This window comes from Halichoerus grypus, chromosome 2 (assembly GCF_964656455.1).
Source record: "Halichoerus grypus chromosome 2, mHalGry1.hap1.1, whole genome shotgun sequence".
Taxonomy (NCBI): domain Eukaryota; kingdom Metazoa; phylum Chordata; class Mammalia; order Carnivora; family Phocidae; genus Halichoerus; species Halichoerus grypus.
Genome location: NC_135713.1, coordinates 159,964,541 through 159,985,323, shown reverse-complemented (window position 1 = coordinate 159,985,323; position 20,783 = coordinate 159,964,541). Strand labels below are relative to the sequence as shown.

Below are 20,783 nucleotides of genomic sequence, written 5' to 3'. Positions count from 1 at the left end.
CTTTCTTCCTCAAGTTCTGGTCCTTGACGCCTGATGCGGTAACATCATAGAGACTCGAGGAGACTAATTTATAAATAGCCCAGACTTTAACCTTTATGTCAATAAGCAGTGCAAAAATCCCTAGGTTTCTTAAGTAGCTTCCATAATCCTCATATTAAGCTTTGTTGCGTTACAAATTCTTTGAGAAAGGGCGCCTGGGTGGCTCAGTTGGTTAAGTGACTGCCTTCGGCTCAGGTCATGATCCCGGAGTCCTGGAATTGAGTCCTGCATCGGGGTCCCTGCTCAGCGGGGAGTCTGCTTCTCCCTCTGACCCTCCCTCCTCTTGTGCTCTCTCTCTCACTCTCTCTCTCAAATAATTAAAAAATAAAATCTTTAAAAAACAACAACAAATCCTTTGAGAAAGAGAAGGGGGAGTTGGAGAGGAAGATTCGAGAGAAAGCTTGAGCTTGGCTGGTGGCTTTTTCATCCCTATAGATTCCATGCAGAGTATGTTTGCACGGAGTGTAGGAGGGTTTGTGCTGATGCCAGGGTGTATGTAGAAACAAGTGTCTCTCGATCAATCGTGTGTGAGTGGACGAGCAGACTCAGACATCTCTTCTCGTTTGATCTTCTACTAACCTGTTCAGGTAGATATGCTTATCTCGGTTTTACAAAGGAGAAGAGCAAAGCCCAGAGAAGCGAAGGGCTTGCCCCAGTCTAGTGATGGAGCCAGAGGGTGAGGCTGGATCTGTATTTTATCCAAAGGACATGCTCTTTCTACCACATCTGGGGTGAGAGCTTTTCTCCAGCCTTCCAGCTCCGCGCCCCTGGGCACCTTGCCTTGCACTGCTGTATCGGGAACCCATCTGCCCTGGGCCTGGAATGGAGGAGTAAGGAAGAGAGCTTGTGTGTTCTGCATCTGCCTCTCCAGCCTCCATCACACCGAGCCCGGGTTTGGGGCAGAAGTCGTCACTCCTGTGTCGTCCGGTCCCCAACCCCGTAAACTCTTACCAGGCGGACAAGCTTTGGGGCACAGAGAGCTGTTGTCTTTCTCTGGCAGAACAGCTCTACCAGCACGGACATTTATTTACCAGAAGGTCACATGAGGACTTGTGAGCTCATGTCTGGTCCCGACTCAAAAGGGACGATGTTCTGTGACTGTAACACCCTGGGACCGGGCCTGGGCAGCATTCCCGGGATGGATCTGGCAGTCGTTCGGGAAGCTTGGCACCTGCGTGGTACTGTTGTCACGTGAGGGGGCCCAGGGTGTGAGCTTTCTCCCCGTCTCGCGATTTAGAACCTGGGTCAAACCAGAGAGGTGAAACCATGGTCCCACCACCTACCCCTGTCGTCCCTCCCTGCCCAGGACACTGAGCTGCCCTCTCCTCCTGCTTTGCTAAGAGGCTGACGCCAGTCAGAAGAATCAACAGATGCCTGGGGGGCGGGGCTCCCAGATCACATGGGAGGTGGCAGAACGGAGGGTTGCCATTCGTGGTGGAGAACCTCAGGGCCGGGCAGGGAACCCGAGGCCCCGTCTGAGAGTGAGCATGGTTGGAAGCGACACATCCGAGGGCCCGGGGGCTGCCTCCCCCACCCCACGCCCCCCCACCCCCACCCAGGCACTCGGTGTTCTGGATCTCCCAGCAAGGAGTGGCTGATGGAGAGACAGCCAGAGCCTGCCTGTCCTCCTAGACCTGGCTCTGAGCCTGGGCAGCTGCTTTTCACGTGGCTGCCCCGCCAGCCCAATCCGCGTTGCCTCTAAGGAATTAAGTACTTTGAGCCACACCCAATTGGTATTTTCATGCTTTCCTGTAAACAAAGAAAAAGATGCAGGTTATATCGCACCCCGGGCTGGAGAGGCAAGCGGCCAGCAGGAGCCCCCAGGGCAGTGTGTCCGGGGAGGCTGGGGCTGAATGAAGTCGTCCACGGTCATTGCCAGGCCACCCTCTCGGGGTCATGCCTTCCAACCTCCCTGCAAACACCACCATGCAAGCAACCTCCAGTGCCTATTTCAGAGTAAGGGGCCTCGCCCGGGCTCAGGGAACCACAGGAGAAAGTACCCAAAATAATAACTAAAAGTAATTAGCCCCTCATAAGGCACCATGCCAAGCGCTTTACCTGCATTATCTCGTTTCATCCTCACACTGACCCTAGGAGCTCAGTGTTGATAGCATAGTCCCTTGGAAATCAAGAAACAGGCTGGAGGGGCTCAGGAATCTGCCCCAAGTTCAGCTGGCTCTCAGCATCCATGCCTGCTTCCTGCTAGCAGCTTTCTCTGCAGCAGGGACCAGAGAGCTAGGACTTGACTCCCAGACTCCCTTGCCTCCAGGGCTCTAGGTGACAATTAGGTTCTGTCCTTCAGAGACACCTGCGCAGGGGTTGGCAGCTTGGGTTGATGGGCAAGGGCATGGACCCGTGGGGTTTTATGCACCTACCATCTTGTGCTCACTCACTGCCTTGATTGGGGTCCAGAGGCAGTTACAGGGTCGGCGTCCCTTCCCAATCCATGGCTGTGAGTTGCAGAGGTGACCTCTGATTCCGGAGGCGGAGAGGTAACTCTCCTGCTGGACAGTTCTCAGGTGCCCCGGGGGACCATTCCTGGGGACCTAGCCTGGACCCTGCGCCCCCAGCTTTTCCTGTGTTTTTGGAGAGACCTAATTCCCTTTATTGAACCTCCTTCTGTTGAAAATAACTGCCAGGACTTTCCATTTCCTGTTCTGACGAGGCTGATACAGTCCCAAAGCTAGTGAAGAAGCAAAGCTGGGGCCAACACCAGGGTCTCCTGCCTCCAGACGCCCTCAGCCACCTGTCTTTCTGGTTTCAGAGTCCAGAGCTTGGGGGCAGCAGTGGCCTGAGTGAGGGGCCGATGGCCATGGGTGTTCAGAATCAGGAGGCCCAGCTAGCATCTGCTTGTAGGGTTAGGGAAGGGAGACCGGCAGGGAGGAATTGCTGGAAATCACGAGCAGGAGTCTCAGGTAGGGGAACAAGCCAGCCCTGCTTGGAAGACGCTGGAACAAGGTGTGGACCGAGAGCCAAGAGGAGAGAGATGGACACCAGCAGAGGGGAGGGGAAGAGTGGAGTCTGTTGTGCGGGAAATGGTTGATTCTCTCCATGCTTTCACATGTAAATAACTGAAGACACTCTTCCAAAAAAAAAAATTTTTTTAAGGACAGTTTGTTATCACATATAACAAAGACTCCAAAGACAGGGCATCTATATTAGCCCAATACTGTCTTTGAAGGGCCAAGTTGTTTCCTATCCTTCTGCCATAGCCTTCTTGGTAGGTCTGCTTAGCCTCAGCGGGGCTGTCCTCATGGTCACAAGATGGCTGCACTATTCCAAATGTCACATCCAGACATACCAACCTCTGAGAAGAGGAATCATCCCTTCTGGGCTTCTGTTTTTACCAGAAGAAAGACTGTTCCCAGAATCCCCCAGTAGACTTCCTCTCAGACCCTAATGCCCAAAACTGGGTCCCATGGTCATCCCTAATCAGTCTCTGGCTGGGAAAACACATTTCGTTATTGGCTCATGTTAGGGGCTCTCGACCCTGGCAATATATGAGAAACACTTGGAGTACTTAAAAAAGAAAAAAATGTATATATTAATGCCTAGTCTCCACCCTGGAACATGAATCAAAAGCTCAGGATCCACGATAATGATGTGTCAATGTAGGTTCATCAATTGTAACAAATGCACCTGTTGATATGGGGGTGGCTATACCAGGGTGGAGGACAGAGGTATGTGCGAAATCTCTGTACTTTCCACTCAATCTGGCTGTGAACCTCAAACTGCTCTAAAAATTTTTTTTTAAAAATTCTTTAAAGCTCAAGATCCTAGGCATTACTATTTTTTTAAAAATTTCCTAAAATTATTATAGTACTCTAGCATGCCACCAGAGTTGAGGAACTATTGGTTTAAACTATGTGATATTTGTCTCTGAGCTGGGGACAAAGTGACCTTTCCTGGAGGTGAACATCTGAATGACATGGAGATTCTGTTAGCAAGGATGGAGGGGATGGACTTCGCAGAGGCAACGGTCACCAAGGTCCTCACTTCAGTCCACACCAGTCAAGGGGACTGCAAAGAAACTCTGGGGAAGCAGGGACAGAGAAGGGGCTGGCCCGAGGGTGATGGGGACCCACGGAAAGGGCAGGGCCAAGGGGACCCCAGAAGCAGAGCTGGAGACGGGCATCCACAGCTGCCATCTGCCCTCCCTTCAGACTCCTGGAGTGCAGCATGGTGGGTTTCCCCATTGCCTGACCTCAGAGATGGCCAGAGACAGAGAGCGTGACAGGTGCCCCCTTGTGCACTCTGTCCAGTGAGGTGTGGATTGCGATGAGCAACCCAGAAACGTCACCTGCTTTCACTGGGTAACACATGAGTTGTGACGATTCTTGGCCATTTATGTTCAGGACAATGGCAATTGTTTGGAAAAGTTGAATCATGATTGGGCAAATGTTTTTTGGCCCATTCCTTCAACCAAGAAAAACAGTAGAAAGAAAAACAGTAGATTGAATCACGGTGCTGGGACAAGATCAAGTTGTTTTTCTTCCCTCTCCACCCCCTCCAGTTGTTTTTGAGTTCAAATCCAGTTTGGAAATAGGATTAGACCAGAACAGGTTGGGTTGGGGACGTTCGGACTAAAATAGGTTACATTGCAAGGTGTATGTTTGATAAGAATAGTAAAGAGGAAGGGCAGAAGGAGGGTGGGAAGGAGAGGAAGAGGAAGGAGAAAGAGAATCAGGGGTTTCACTTCTCCTCTAAATCTTCCCTCAGGAATAACACAGGTCAAGTCCTTGGAAACCCTGGGCCATCTCTTCTCTGAGCTGGGTGCTTCCAGCTCTCTCAACAGCTCCTCGTGCAAGGGTTTGGAGGAGCCATTCAAAACGTCACCGTGGGTGACATTTCCGTGGTATCAGGAAAGAGCAGATGCTCCAGGGATGTGGCACTGTGACTGGCACAGTGACATGAAACCAAGTGACAGGACTTCCTCAACCTCAGTTTCCTAATCTGTGAACGGGCTCATGAGACTAACTCATAGAGCTGCAGGTGGATGGCGGTGAAGGAGAGAAGGAGCGGGGGGGGGGGGGGGGGGGGGATGGGCGGGGTGGGGACCAGCTAAGGCTTTCTCCTTCCTCCCACCTCTGGCCTGGGGTAGGGGAGCTCTGCTCTCTCACTTATCAGAGCGATGCCTGTGGGGCCTAAGCTCGGGGAAGACAAGAGACACGAAGTCTTTGATCGGGATGTTGTCTTTAGGGTTAATACGGTTTCAGCTCCTGGGCTGTTTCATCCCCGCAATACATTCATGCACTTAAATATTTAGTGAGCACCTACTATGCGCTAGTCACTGTTTTAGCCTCTAGGGAGCCTCTAGTGAATACAACAGACAAAGGTAACTGCTCTCATTTTAATGGGGAGACACAGGCTACAAATAGATGAACAGATCAAGTTAAGGACAGATGATAAGAAGCATTTTGGAGACACAAAACAGGGTGAGTGATAAAGAATGGGGAAGGACTTGGGGGCGCTGGGGTTTGGGCTGAGACAGGGGTGATGAGACGCACCTGCCATGAGGCTTTGGGTGATGTATGTGTTGGATGGGGAGTTTGAGATATCAGCTGGGATCAGAGAGTAAGGCGGGGCCCAGATCATACAGCCCCCTTGCAGGGCAACTTAGGGACCTAAGGATTTTAAACAGAAGGTGGTGTTGGGGGAATAGAATTAAAACCTAAATCTCACAACCCAGGAAACCTCTCCGCGAAGATTTATGATTCAGGAGGCATTAAAGCAGAATGTGATGCATACCCCAGGCAGAGACAGAAGGAATCCCACCACCTTACACAGCCAGGCGGAACATTCCATCACACACACGTTCTCAAGATGAAGGATAACTAGTCCTTCGATAAGAGGACTTGGCAGCACCATTTGTCACACAGAGTTCATCCTAACCTCACCTGGTACTTGGGGACACTATCTGTGCTAACTAATTGGCTTCCTCCAGGGGCAAACGTCTATATGACAGGAGGTAGGTAATTCTGCAACTTGGGGGTCAAGTGCTGGCCAAGTGCGGCTCCGACCTGAGGAGATAGGGGGCGCTGTTTCCCCAGATGGTCTCCTTTCCAAAAGGCGGCTCCCAGGTCCCTGAGAAAGAGCTCCTGACTTATTAAGCTGGCTAGAGGCTTTTTCAGCTTTTAAAAAAAGATTTCCACAGGTTTCAAAGAGACAACATACAATGACAAATTTTCGGAAGTCAGTTTGTATTTACTAGGGGAGAAAAATCTGTTCCTCTGTTTTTGACGGGGGTGGGGGCATTAAGCCTTTTTTTATAATTATTTGCTCTCACAGTGGCATGATCTGATTTTTTTTAAAAAAGATTTTATTTATTTATTTGAGAGAGAGAGAGAGAGAGAGAACGCGAGCACACGAGCAGGGGGAGAGGGAGGACGGGCTCGATCCCGGGACCCCAGGATCACAACCTGAGCTGAAGGCAGACGCTTTTTTCTAGCAATCTCATCTGGGGAGGAGCAAGAATGACCTGGGGAGGAGCAAGAGCAGAAGAAAGAAGACCACTCAGTGGTACCATTTTCCGTGGTACTTAGCCCAGGGGTCAAACCTAATTTGAGAGGAGCACATTGGCCTCCAGTTTCTGAGCCATGTGCCATCAAGACAGCCTCCTTGGCCATTGCCTTCTCTGGATACACTCCAGAAATGGAGCTGACTCCCATCGTCTAGATGCAAGATTAATGTCTCCCGGACACCAGTGCCTCCTGCCTCATGCCCCCCGGGGGCCAATGCGGGACTTTGGGGAGACTTTCGCTGCGAGTCAGGATGAGAACTGGCGGGGGGGGTGGGTGGGACTGGAGAGAATGGAGGGGGGTTGCAAAGGAAGCATGCACACACACACACACACACACACACATTTGTCTGGCTGGTGAACTTTTATTGGTCTATGTCCAGCAAAGGGGCAGCGGGGACTTGGGGAAGGGAAGCCCAGGGCCCAGATGGGAGTGGGGGCATGCACTGATCCACAGAGGAGCAAGAGGGGGGCTCCAGGAACAATCCTCCTAGGGCTGGGCAGAGAGGCAGGGGTGCAGCACGGAGAGGCCAGCTCCACTTCAGTGACGGGTCATCTGTGAAGAGGACACAAGGGGACAGGAAGGCGCATGTCCTGTTGGGCCCAGAGGCTCCTTGCAGCCCGGTCTCTAGGACAGCCTCCGCCCCCGCCTCTCACCTTGGCCAGGCTCGGGGGGTATCTGGCTTTGAGGGACTCATCATTCAGCAGAGGCCTCACCAGGCAGGAGCGGCGGTGGGAGAAGGTCTCAAAGCTCTTCTTGCCGTGGTAGGAGCCCATGCCACTGTTCCCTGCAGGTGGAGGGGGAGCTGGCTCAGCCCCAGGTGGCCTGAGACCCCCAGCCCCCGCCCGCAGCCCTCATGTACCCCTTCTCTGAGCCTCCCAGGGATGGTCGAGCCCTGGAGGATCCCCCAGGGAGTCCACACTGGGGACAACGGAGAGTGCTCCGAAGAGTTTGCTTTCAGCGATGCCACCAGAGAGCTGTGTGACCTCTGGCCCTTGTCCCCTCTCTCGGGGCCTCCATGAAGCAGGCCTGGTGTACCAGGGGGCCTCTAGGAGCCTCTCGGGTCTCGAGGTCAAACGTGGCTGGTGGATATGCTGACAGGAGCCAGAGGTCCACAGGGGAGGGTTCGTGGGGGTCTGAGGTCCCTCCTGAACTCCCAACCCAGGGCTGGGAGAGGGGGGACATCTGTAGGGGGCAGGTGGGCAATGAGCTCAGCCCCAGACTCACCTACACCCCCATAAGGCAGGGAGTGCACAGAGGTGTGGACTACAACGTCATTGGCTGTCACCCCACCGCTCGATGTCTCTGCAATCATCTTCTTAATCACCTGCCACGGCACCCAGCCCCTGCCTCAGTCTCCTTCCCGGGGCACCCCAGGCCCCTCCCCACCCTGTCTGGGCGCATCCCAGAGCCTCAAGGGCCAAGCTGGTGGAGGCAGACCCACACTGCGGTCTGAACCCCAGTTGGGGCCTCCCACTCTCCCCAGGTGTCAAACACTTTGTGGGAAACGACTGGTTTCAGAGCTGAGAAAGGGGCTCAGAAGGTTAAGTGACTTGCCCAAGGTCACACAGCTGGGATCTGAACCCGGGTCCATGGACCCCTAGCTCCTGTTCCCATGATGCCAGGACCCCGGGGGGAGGGCAGCCCAGGCCCACCTTGTCGTTTAGAGAGAACACGTAGAGAGCCAGGGGCTTCTCGCGTTGGCTGATGAACTGGATGGCCTCCTCCAGGCTGCGCACACACACGATGGGCATCACGGGCCCGAAGATCTCCTCCTGCATCACCTGGGACTGGGGGTCCACGTCTATGAGGATGGTGGGGGCTGAGGCAGGAAATAAGCAAGATCAGCCGCTGCCGAGGCCCCCGCCCGCCTGGCAGCCCCGGCATCTAGCTTCTTCCTTCCATTCCTGTGTACAGGTGAGGCTGCCGAGGCTCAGGTGGGGCTTGGACGAGGCCTCCACCTGCCCGGCTCCATCCCGGCAGACCATGGGGAGAACTGTGTATAACCGAGATGGGGGGGGGGACACAGGGTCCACCTTGCGAGGGGGCAGGCACTGTGCCCTGCCCCACCACCTGAGCCCCTGCTGGAGCTCTTCATTCCCTGCCAAACTGGGTGCAAAGTGGGGTCGCATCTGGTGACCTGCAAGCCCAGGCCCTGGGGGCCCCTCCAGCTCAGCTCTTGTTGGTCTTGTGGTCTTTCGGTCTGTATCCCCTGCTGATGCAGGGGTGGGGGGAAGAGGGAGCTGCCCTCTGGGCCTTGTGAGCAGAGGGCTTCTGGGCTGGGGCTAGGCCCCTGCCTGCCGACAGCCCCACAGCCCACCCCAGGCCACTGGGTTGTGCCTGCTCCCCAAGGATCTGTGCTCATTCGCCACCAACCTGCGGGGACCCTGGCAGCCTGGGCGGCGGGGGTGGGGGGGTATAAGGGGGGGGCAGCAGTGCTCTTACCACGGGTGAGCACACGCACCTATGTATCGGGTGGCCGCGTCCCCAGTGCCTCCGTAGGCGACTTTCTGGCCCTCCATCAGGCCCATCACCCTCTGGAAATGCTGGGAGTTAATGATCCTTCCATAGTCGCGGGACTTCTTGGCATCCTCCCCATAGAACTCCTATAGAGAAGAGGAGGCTGGCTTCAGGTAAAGATGCAGACCTTCATCATGGCCATTGGCTGAGAGGTGACCTTGGATCACAGGGGGGGCACCACCCAGCTGGTGCACAGCGACACCAAGAGCTACCAGACTGCCATGACATCTGGGGTGCTCCAAACGTTCATTGCGTACGAACTGCTGCGAGACAGCATTATTTGAAAGAAATATATGCACGGTTGTGTGGACTTGGCGATAGGACCAAATGTGAGCATTCGCAGAAAGGAAATGGGAGGGAACATACCAACACGTGAGCAGTGATTGTCTTGGGGTGGTGGGGTTCTGGGTGGAGTTTTTTTTTTTCTTTCTTTTATAATCTTTTTCCAAATGATCTACAGTGAGTGTAGATTACTTTTAGGATCAGAAAAAAAGAAAATCCAGTGTTTTCTAAAGTCTGGACCCACTTCACTGCTTTGCAGCCTCTCTCTCTCACTCAGCCCCGGGGGGCCCACACTCACTTTCAGGGACTTTTTGAGCTTCTCCACAATTTGGTTCTGGATGGAGGGGTCACAGAGGATGTAGTCGGGGGCCACACAGTTCTGGCCGCTGTTCATGAATTTCCCCCAGGCGATGCGTCTGTGAAAATTCCAGATTAGATTGCGTTCTGAAAGGCACGGGAGGCTCCCCCCAGACAAGCATCTTATTCCGGGATCGAGGCACAAGGGGCTGGGCTCTGGAGGAAAGCCCTCAGGGGGCAGAAGCCAGAGGCTGCCTAGACTCAGAGCAAGACTTCGGTCTGCGTGAGCTGGAAGGTTCCAGCACAGACATGCGCCGCGCGCCTCACCTGCAGGCAATGTCCAGATCGCAGTCGTTGTCCACATAGCAGGGGTTCTTTCCCCCCAGCCCCAGTGTGACGGGGGTCAAGTTCTTGGCTGCGGCCATCATGATGATCTTCCCCACGGCGGTGTTCCCGGTGTACAGGATGTGGTCAAACCTGTCCTTGAGCACCTCTGTGGTCTCGGGAACGCCCCCATCGATCACCGGGTACAGGTCCTTCCATGCAAGGAGAGAGACGAGGCTCAGGAAAGACCACAACCCCTCCTCCCCCTGGCGAGCCAACCACCATCAGATAGAACACTGCCCCCCACTCCCCAACACCGGGGCTCCTTTCATCTCTGTGGGAGAGGCTGGCTGTCCTTGCCCCAACCCAAGGCTTAGCCTCTTGCTGCAAAAATGCACTGTTTCTCAACCCCCAAAGACCCGGCGAGCACCTCACCCTGTCCAGGTACTGAGGGATCATGGTGGCCAGCAAGTTGGCCATGTTCTCACTCAGCTCCGAGGGCTTGATGACCACTGCGTTCCCTGCAGAGATCAGGGAGTCAGAGTCCTGCCCTCCCAGTGACCAAGCCTGGAGCCCCATCCATTCTGTGTCCATCAGACCACATGAAAGGCAAATCCATCAGACCACGACCTGAGCCCGGGGCTCCATCTTCCCCCAGGCCTGAGCTCCCCGCCATCTCTGGCCAAGCTCAGGAGGGGTGGGACCGTGATCCCTGGTGACTCCCTCCTGAAACGGGGCCCACGTACCTGCAGCAATGGCGCCCACCATGGGCTGGATGGTGATGGTGAAGGGGTAGTTCCAGGTACCGATGATGAGGACCACGCCCAGGGGCTCTGAGTGGATGTAACACTCGTCCTGCTGGGTCTGGGAAGTCTTCTCCACGGGCTCGTCCACAGCCCACTCGGGGAGCTTCTTGATCATGTACTCGATCTCTTCCAGGACATACACCACCTCCTCGTAGTAGGCATTCCATTCATTCTGCGGTGGAGACAGGGCTCTGTGTGAGTTCACTGGTTGGAGATTGAGGGAGTCACCGGGGCTTGGCTGTGCTCCTGGCTCACTGTTCCCTAGATTTGGGACCCTGACTGAGCTGCTTACCCTCTCCTAACCTCAGCCTCCTAATCTGAAAAATGGGAGTGTGATCTGGACCTCACAGGACTGCTGGGTCGGCATGTTGGACACAGCCCGGTTATGTTCAGCTGTCAGGGTGATGGTGGGTGTTCACTGGGGGCTCCCCAGGCCAGGGGCCTGGGCCGGAGAAGGCACAGGGGGTGCGAGCAAAGCTAAGTATTTGCTACTGGGTTGGCGGGCCCGCGAGGGTCCCTTTCTGACAGCGTTGGGGGCCCAGGCAGGTTTGGACATGTCAAGTTCATGGTGCCTGCGAGGACCTCAGACCTGGGCAGTGATTTGAAGGTCATTAAAGGGTGGGGAGAACCGAGCAGAGGTGTGTCCAGGAACACTTATAGATTGAAATGAGACTTGAACTCAGGATGGAGCCCTAAGAAGGCCATCTTGAAGAAACAGGTGCAGGAAAAAAGACTGCCAAAGGGAGGACAAAACCCAGAAGAACCTCAGGAGGGGAAGGAGGGAATGAGCGGAGGGTTCAAGGATCCTGCTGGAGTGGGTGGGGAGGAACCCATTGTGCAGGGGTGAGGAGAAAGGAGGAGCAGACGGCAAAATACACAACTCTTCCATGCACTTCGGCTGTGAAAGAGCAAAACAGAATTTGTGAAGTTTCTGTATTAAGGTGAGGAACCAGAGATTTAAAAATGCAGCAGCAAAGGGTCCAGCACAGGAGGGGGATGAGCTCCAGCTAACCCCCTGCTCTTCTCCAAGGCAAAATCAAACTGTGGAAGCAGGGCCAGGCGACTTGGGGGCAGCAAGGTGAAGGGTTTGAGAATTGGGAGGTGTCTGATTTTGCTCAGGGTGAGGGATGGGTGGGGAGGGAGGGAGGATACTCTGTAGAGCGGGGTGCCCTTTGGGACCCCAGGCTGGGATGTTCTCTGGTGGGGGTAGGGGGGGCCAGGTGGCCGTGCATGGGGCTGAGGGCTGGGGGAATGAGAGAGAAGAAGTTCAGGGTGTCCTGTGCGCAGGACATGGCTAAACAGGGTGGCCTCGTGCTCTGGGCTGGATGCGGAAGGAAGTGAAGCCAGGAGGGAATGGCAGGCAGATGGGGGGAAGGAGCTGCCGGCCCCTGCGCTGGGCTGCGGGGAAACCCGGGGCTCAGAATGGGTTGGAAGGAGTGGCCTGAGTGCCCCATCTCAGCGTCTGATGGTTTAAGCTGCACTTTTCCTCGTCTACAAAAGGGTCCCACCTCAGGCAGCCTGCTTTGAGGACAAGGTGCGGTTCTAGGCAAAGAGCTGGGCACAGAGCGCCAGGCGCGCAGCAGATGTCCCAGACGCGAGCAGCGACCCTTCCTGTTGCTCTTCCAGCCTCCGGGGTGGGTGGGGGGAAGCGGGGCGCACCTTGTGGAGGTCGGCGGTCAGCGCTCCCACGATGTCCTTCTCATGATCCTTGATCATGCGCCGCAGCGCCTCCAGCTGCTGGATCCGGAACTGCAGCGGGCGGGTCTTGCCCGAGTTGAACGCGGCTCTGGCCCGCTGCACGACCTCACTGAATTTGCTCATGGTGCCTGGGGGTGGAGGGTGGGGGTGGAGAACACCTTGGACCCGGGAGCTGCAGGGCTAGCACCCTCATTGCTCCAACACCGCGTTAATTTTGTAGGAAGAGGACGATCTCCCCGGGAGCGTTGGGAAAATGGCATGGTTTTGCCTTCTCAGCTCCCTAACCCAGATGGCTGGTACCATCTGGCCCTCTCAACACCCCCTGAGCTGATGACAAACTCATCTGCAGGGAGGGCCAGGAAGCAATGACACGCGACCCTAATTGCTCACGGTGAGTTCCCGGCAGTGTGCTGGGGCAGGTCCTTCCTGGCATCTCTCAAGCCCCACTCCCACCTCTGCCCGCTTGCAAACTGGAAGACACTGGCAGGCAAACACTCCAAGAGCTCTGCGCCCCCAGCCAGGCCTTTCCGGATTAGATTGGCCGGCTCAGGTTGTGATTCCACAGCCAGCTGATTAAAGAAAACCCAGCATCAGCCTACCTGCGCCACCTTTCTGGCTCCGCGACTGTTTGTAAAAGCACTGGTTGCTTTGCAGTGGAACCAGGCTTGGTCTTTAAGCCAGATTGTGCCTTAACACCTGTGGGACACAGAGTGCGTGCCAGCAGAAATCTCTCAGAGCTTCAGAGTTCCGCACAGAAGTGCGGAGGGGATTCCTGCTAGCGGTGCAAGCCAGTTACCATACTGGCAAACTGGGATGGCTCTGCTGGGGGCCGTCTGGCAACCTCCAGCAGAAGCCTTTACAATGTATTTCTCTATGATACCGCAGGTCCACATTCAGGAGCTTACAGACATCTCAGCGTTCCTAAACATTCATGAATAAGCAAGGTCATGAAGGTTGCATATAACACAGAAATACTGGAAACATCCTAAACGGCCATCAGCAATGGAAATGAGGTACGCAGCACTTATGTAATGGATGATTGTGCAGGATTTCGGAGGGAGGTGCAGCTCTCTTGCTCTCGGTGCCGGATGTGTCCCAGGCACGAGGCATAAGCACGAGACATAAGAAAGAAAACAGGTTACAGAACAGCAGGAACACTAGGCATGCGCCTAGAGGTGTGTGTGCGCGTGTGCGTGCGCGTGTGTACGTGAGCTCTTGCACACGGAAGATAAGACCAGAAGGATAACCCCCAACATGGTGGCGACAGGTAGGGGTGGGATTAGTAATGATCTTTGCGTTCATCTTCTGTGGTGTTTGACTTCTTTTGCAACGAGCTTGCATTTTTAAAAATGTTTTGTACCTTTTTGAATAGGTAACACGTGCTCATGGTAGAAAAGGTAAAAAGATACGAAAGGGACACAGAGAAAAACCTCCCTCCCCCCTTTTCCCTCGGCAATTCCTTACCGTCCCTCCCAGAGATATCCAACCACTTTCAGACACTGCATAACTTCTAGTATCAGAAAAAAAAAGAAAACCCACAATAAGGCTATTTCCATTTTGCAAAAAAAATTATATATACCGTATATGGTATACAGATACACATGTATGTATGTAAATATATGTATATATGGTATATATAATTTTTTTTGCAAACTGGAAATAGCTGTGTGTGTGTGTGTGTAATCCTGCTCAAATTCCAGCAAGCGGTTTCTCATAGCTTCCACTGGGTCCCCTGTCCACGGTGCTGACCCCCACCGCAGGCGTTTTGCGCAGAGAGGAGGGGCCCTGCGGGCATCCAGGGCACCCCAACTGACCACGACCCCAGCCACACAGCTCTATAGGAGGGTCCTGCTTCCCTCCTCAGACTTGGGGGATCAAACCAAGGCAGCAGGCTCTGTCTGGCCACTGGCCACCAAGGCTGGGTGGCCCAGGGTGGAAGAGCCCGGTGTGACCCCAGGTCCAGCACTCAGAACTTTGGGGTATCTGGGAAGGAGCCCCCTCTATGGACGGCATCAGTAATGGCATCGCCTCTCATTACAGAGATTATTACAGAGATTAATGGAGCTGGAGAGCATCTAACATTGCACTTGGCACCCCAAGGAGAGCTGATGGAATTCCTTTCCCCGGACCAGTCCACCTTCCCACAGCTCTGCATCCCACCCGCCTCACCTGTGCCGACTTTGCCCCCAGGTGTCCCTGTGGATGACTCCCCCTCAATTACCCCCTTTGATCCTCACAAAAACTCCATGGCTGCGCCCATGAAGAAGGAACTGTTAGGAGTCCGTTTTACAGGTGAGCAAAGGGAGGCTGAAAGACGCTGGATAGTCCCACCTAGGGGGAAAAAAAAAAAAAAGAACGGGGTTGGGGGATGGGGTGGGAGGGGGAGTGGGGAGAATACCTTTGACACAGCCTTTCCCAGTGGCTTGAGCTTCTGGAATGAGCAGCCCAGAGGGGACACATTTAAGGACCCTTCTTCCCGCCCACTTGGCCTGGGAGTCCCTGCCCAGGAAGTTTGGGTAACAAGAACAAAAAACAGTGTGCGAATATGGGTTCTAGCTAACGACCTCTACTTCCTCTGACCCCAGCTTTGGGGATTAGGCTTTGGGTGGTTTATTTTTTTTTCTCTTCTGAAATGCAAGAATGAGTCTGTGAAGGCTTGGGCGGGGCTCCCATCCAATCTTCAGAAGGAGCCTCTGTGTTTGCCCTGGGCAAGGGGGTCCTGATTGATTCAGTCTGGCATGTAACTCTCCCAGATTTCCGAAGTTCCACTGCCAGAGGCTGTTCTCCCAATTTCCCTGTTATGTAAGGTCAGCAGGGGGTGAGGCACGAGGCATGGTGAGCACACGCGCAGCTCCTCCAAAAGCGCGTCCCCCTTGCCTCTCGGCCATGTGCACGGGTGTCAGGGCCCCACGGAGGGAGTGATCTCCCGCCCGGGGCACGACCGGCTGGGGGCTTTCTCTGCGCGGATCTGCCCTCCTGTTGAAGGGCAGAGACGAGGCCAAGAACCAGGAATGACTGCCTGGAATCTCCCTCTGTGTGGTCACCCAGGAAACCAGTGATGCTGGGGAAGGAAGGCAGGCATCTGGAAGCCCCTTCCTCTGCTCTTTACCAGATGTTTGCTGGGCATCTCCTCTGGGCCACCCACCGGGGAAGGAGGCAGATGTCGCTTCCCGTCACTTCTCACACCTGTCCTGTTGTTGCAGACTCTTGGCCTCCTCCCTATCAGACTTGCACTGCCCTTTCCCACCAGCAGGTTCTTCTCCAGGCAGCATCTGGGGGCCCCTGCTTCCCATTTCACTGAGAGGAAAGCATAAGGTCTCCAATAGGGGCCTACAAACCCCCAGGGACGTGTTCTAGCCCTTCTCCTCCCTCCCTAGGAGGCCCTGCCCCAAATACCCGCTTTCGGTCTTCTTCCTCCATTTTATTTCTCTCCAAAGCATTCGTTGCCCCGGACATGCTCTCTGCCTACTTATTTCCTTTGCTCCCTGTTGCCCTCCAGCTAGAATTTGGTTTGCTCACTGCCATAATCCTCACACAGTGTCTGGCAAATAGTAGCTATTCAATAAATATTTGCCGAACGATGGAATGAACAGAACATTCCAAAACAATACGAAAACTGTAGCAACTGGAACACGTACAGATGTTACGGGGACAAGGATGAGGGGGCCACGGGAGGGGGGCGGCGTCTGTGCTGAGTGAGGGGTATTCACGCGAGGAACAGCGAGAGGGCTTGGAACAGCAAGAGCAAAGGCGCAGAGACCGTGAACAAGGTCATGCATCGGCTGCAGTTAATCATAAGCTGTGATGGGCATGCTGTTGCCAGCAGGAGGCGAGGGGGTGGATGAGGCTCCAGGGGCGAGGGGCTCATGGAGGCCCCGGGGGCCGGGCAGCCTCTGGGTTTAGGTGGGCATGAAGGAGCTTATCATAGCCTATCAAAATCAGACCTTGTTTCTCGAGGATGCTTCTGAATAGGGCACGGTCTTGGTGAGGTCTGGACTGGAAGCTGCAGCTTGCAGGAATGCAGGTAAAGAATGACAGGACCCCAACCCAGACTGGCAGAATGGGAAACAGTTCCAGAATAGCTGGAGGAAACCGGGGCAGGATCTGCTGCCTGGGGGACGGGGGCGGAGGGGTGAGCTGGGTGGTGGGTGGAAGGTAGGGGCATGCCCTGAGATGGAAAGTGACCAAGTGGGTGCACCAGGCCTCTTATGTCAACTGGAACCCTCCCCCTTGCTTTCCTGGTGGTGGCACCTGGTGATCTTTGCAGATGACCCCTTGCCGGTGAGATAGTCAACTGGGGTGTTCTGTTGTAGCTTAGCCAGGGGGAACGCGGGTCCCCCACACTCTCCTGGGAACTGGATATTGAGTGGAGGGCAGACTGCAAGGCCCAAGGTCACTGGAGCGGATTCATCATGACCACAGCTCCCTGGAGACTCAGCCCTCCCCGTCCACTCCCCAGTTCCCTGACCGCCCCAGCCCCCACCCCTCCGAGGTCTGATTGTCAGCTCCACTGTTTAATGCATTCAGTGGAAATGTTCAGCCGAACACTACCGACTGTATGTCCTTAGACACGCTATTTAGTCTCTCTGGGCCTCAGTTTCCCTCATCTGAAAAATGAGGTGGAAAGAAACAGAGAGATGAGCCCCCCGGGGCCCCCCGCTTTCTGGTCCTTGGGTCCGCCCGCCTTCCGTGAGACTCCTCTGCAGGCTTCGTGGCTCTAAACCGCCTTCATCCCTCTCATTTCCTCCTTCATCTTTTAGCATGAAGTTGACCTCCCCGAGGAGAACCATGGAAGCGACTGGAAAAAGCAAGCACAGGCAACGATGCCGAATGGTGCCCGGCACACACAGAAAGTTTTGTGGAAATGCTGAGTGCTCTTGCTCTCGTTAGAAGTAGCAGCCTTCGTCCCGGTCATGGAGCAAGGAGCCTTGAACCTTGTTTAAATTCATGGCAAACCAAAGCTTTAGCTTCTTGTTGGTGGAGAGTTGCGGTTCTACCATAAGCTTGACTTGTCGCAGATGGTGTTGCGCATGCATGGTTTTTAGGTTTTCATCTTTGCCCCGCTACTCCATCCCAACGCCCAGATGGTCTCGTGCTCTCTCCGAAGCCACCTGCCACTGCCACCTGCCTGCTGTCCTGAGTCCCTGCCCACCTCTCTACGGTACCTTCTCCAAACACCGACAGGGGGACCTTTGGGCAATGAAGACCTGAACATCTCTCTGCCCGCTGACATCCTTCAGTGGCTTTCTACTTCACTGAGGAAAAAAACCTTCCATGGCCTTTGAGAACTGCACGGTCTGACTCCTGGGCCGCCTTGCCAGCCTCATTTCATGCCACTTTCCAACATTTTCACTGGATTCCAGTCCACTGGCAGTCCTAGAATGAGCCAGGCGGTTGCCCACCTCAGGGCCTTTGCACATGCTCAGTCTCGCTCCCTGGAACACTTCCTCTTCCACTGTGCACCAGGGTAACCCTCACTCCTGTTTAGACCTCAGCTTCTCTGACCCACTCTCACCCCCAAATAATAGCTTCCTTACTCCCAGGAATCTGCCACAACTTGCAGTCATATATTTGTATCTGTGATTCTTTGTGGATTATTTTTCTTCGCTCCTTGTCCTCTCCCCTCCTGCCACCCCCTCCGCCCAGACTCACATTTCCATGAAAGCTGAGATCTCAGCTTTTGTTCCATACTGCATCCCCAGCGTGTGGCATATAGGAAGGCCTCAGAGAATAATGGAAACAGGCCCATGTACCACCATCCCAAATCAGCAGATGGGGCTGGGCAGGGTCCAAGCGAAGACTGAGAGAAATTAGCAATCATTTAGCAAGATGATTTTCAGCAAATTCACCTAAACCTAGCAAAACAGTTTTGAATGAATAAAAAAAATGGGCTTAAAAGTCACTTTGCTTAGTGGAAGGTACATAAAAAAAAAGTTACTTTGCTTAAATTTCAAGGAACATGTAGGTTAGAGTAGCTGCTGGAGGGGAAAACCCACTTTCTTTTTAAAAGCAGATGGGAAATAATTCAGCGGGGAGTACGTGGGGTTGTTATGTCTCTCCTTTCTGTTAGAGAGGGAAGGGGGAGAGACGTGGACGCTCGGGGCCTGTGGGAATACTTCGTGCACAGACCGTGGGGAAAACAGTCCTGGCTTTGTTTCTGACCTGGGGCAGCCAGGGACAGACAGCCTGGGAACCACAAGAGGGTCTCACGCGCAGCTGAGATCACAAGGCAGGATGAGAACACACTGTCACAAAGGGGGCCTGATCCTTAGCTGCGCTGAGGCTGTCCACCCGTGTATCAGAGGCGTACTTTGAGGGAGGTAGAAAAGCCTCTTGGGTTTAGAACCTTGAAATAAAACCTGTGACAAGATCTGGAGGGGCCCTCCAGAAACTTGAAATCGCAAGTTGGACACATAAACCCATGCACAATGCCTCTCTTGACGGGACTAAGCCTGGGAGCCTGGGAGGGAAACTTTGGGAACAGTTGACCATTATTCTTGTTTTTGTAAATTGACCAACTGTCACATCTGATCATCAATTGGCTGCCCCATAGGTTGTCCACGTGGGCAGAACCCACCGTTAGCCTGACTCCCCTGGTGAACAGTATCTCCCCTGTGAATACAATGCAGTGGGCTCTTGGGTTGTCTCTTTGGGCTCAGGTAATCTCTACCTTGCCCTGGCAGGTGGATCCAGCTCTCATCCCGCTGACACAAATACCACCTCCTGGGAACCTATCTGATGACCCCAGGCCTTAACATCACCTTCTTAAAAAGTATAAGACTAAGTCAGTGCTTCTCCAAATATGGCCTCCGGACCAAAAGCTTCAGCATCAATTGCTGTTTCACAAGGATGCAAAGACAATTCCATGAAAAAAAAAAAGTCTTTCTAACAAAGGGTGCTGGGATGACTGGATATCCACATGCAAAAGAATGAAATTGAACTCTTACTTCACACCATATGCAAAAATTAACTCCAAATGGATCATCAACCTAAATGTAAGAGCTAAAAATTTAAAACTTCTACAAGAAAGCATAGGAACAAATCTTTGTGTCCTTGGGTTAGACCATGATTTCTTAGATACACCAAAAGCACAAATGATCAAAGGGGGAGAAAAAAGATAACTAGATTACATCAAAATTAAAAACTTGTGTGTTATAAGTTATACCATCAAGAAAGTTAAGAGAAAACCCAGAGAATGGGGGAATATATTTGCAAATCATATATCTGGTAAGGGACTTATATCAGAATATATAAAGAACTACTACAACTCAATAGTAAAAAGACAAAGAACCCAATTTAAAAATGGGCAAAGGGTTTGAACAGACATTTCTCCAAAAAGGTTACACAAATAACCAATAAACACATGAAAAGATGCTTGCCATCATAGTCATTAAGGACATGTAAATAGGGCGCCTGGGTGGCTCAGTTGGTTAAGCGACTGCCTTCGGCTCAGGTCATGATCCTGGAGTCCCGGGATCGAGTCCCACATCAGGCTCCCTGCTTAGCAGGGAGTCTGCTTCTCCCTCTGACCCTCCTCCCTCTCATGCTCTCTGTCTCTCATTGTCTGTCTCGCAAATAAATAAAATCTTAAAAAAAAAAAATTAAAAAAAAAAAAGGACATGTAAATAAAAGTACAATGAAATACCACTTTATACTGACTAGGATGGTTTTTTTTTTTTTTTTCCCAAAAATAGACAATAACAAACTGGTACGGCCACTGTGGAAAATAGTATGGAGGTTTCTCAAAAAGTTAAAAATAGATCTACCCTACTATCCAGCAATTGCACTACTAGGTACTTAATCAAAGATTACAAAAATACAGATTCAAAGGGATACATGCACCTTATGTTTATGCCAGCATTATCCACAATAGCCAAATTATGGAAACAGCCCAAGTGTCCATTGACTGATGAATGGATAAAGAAGATGAGGTATGTGTATACGATGGAGTATTACTCAGCCATCAAAAAAAAAAATGAAATCTTGCCATTCGCAAGGACAAGGATAGAGCTACAAAGTATTATGCCAGGTGAAATAAGTCAGTCAGAGAGAGACAAATACCATATGATTTCACTTATGTGTGGAATTTAAGAAACGAAACAAACGAACAAAGGAGGGAAAAGAAAGAGAAAAAGAAGGAAACCAAGAAACAGACTCTTAATTATAAACATACTGATGGTTACCAGAGGGGAGGGTGGGGTGAAATAGGGGATGGGGATTAAGGAGGGCACTTATCATGATGAGCACGGGGTGATGTATGGAAGTGTTGAATCACCATATTGTAACACCCCAAACTCAT

The 20,783-nt window shown here is 53.1% G+C and overlaps 1 protein-coding gene and 1 long non-coding RNA gene across 5 annotated transcripts; one reads left to right on the top strand and one right to left on the bottom strand.

Annotated features, from left to right (window-relative positions):
- Window positions 1-6,901: 6,901 nt before the first annotated feature.
- On the bottom strand, window positions 6,902-14,967 carry ALDH3A1 (aldehyde dehydrogenase 3 family member A1). Of its 4 annotated transcripts, none has more exons than XM_036073462.2 (11): window positions 14,883-14,967; window positions 12,446-12,612; window positions 10,727-10,958; window positions 10,416-10,501; window positions 9,984-10,192; window positions 9,658-9,775; window positions 9,022-9,163; window positions 8,213-8,379; window positions 7,785-7,884; window positions 7,214-7,344; window positions 6,902-7,112 (listed from the first exon to the last, which is right to left on the bottom strand). In XM_036073462.2, exons 2-11 carry the CDS (start codon window positions 12,605-12,607, stop codon window positions 7,098-7,100), a joined length of 1,362 nt encoding a protein of 453 aa, XP_035929355.1. In that variant the 5' UTR covers window positions 12,608-12,612; window positions 14,883-14,967; the 3' UTR covers window positions 6,902-7,097. The 4 variants fall into 4 exon arrangements, 3 of the variants coding, with proteins under 3 accessions (XP_035929355.1, XP_035929354.1, XP_035929353.1); XM_036073461.2 differs by lacking the exon at window positions 14,883-14,967 and adding an exon at window positions 13,084-13,512; XM_036073460.2 differs by lacking the exon at window positions 14,883-14,967 and adding an exon at window positions 12,875-13,023.
- LOC144381183 (uncharacterized) lies at window positions 13,622-18,123 on the top strand. Its single transcript, XR_013446039.1, has 3 exons — window positions 13,622-13,751; window positions 14,525-14,776; window positions 17,245-18,123. It is a non-coding gene; the product is annotated as an uncharacterized LOC144381183 (long non-coding RNA).
- Window positions 18,124-20,783: the final 2,660 nt, after the last annotated feature.

Coding starts and splice junctions, on each gene's coding strand:
- ALDH3A1 (XM_036073460.2), bottom strand. CDS start 12,917: ATGCCAGGAAGGACCTGCCCCAGCACACTGCCGGGAACTCACC. Junction 10,502..10,726: donor GGTGGGCGCCATTGCTGCAG/GTACGTGGGCCC, acceptor TGATCTCTGCAG/GGAACGCAGTGGTCATCAAG. Junction 7,885..8,212: donor TGTTCTCTCTAAACGACAAG/GTGGGCCTGGGC, acceptor GTGCCGTGGCAG/GTGATTAAGAAGATGATTGC.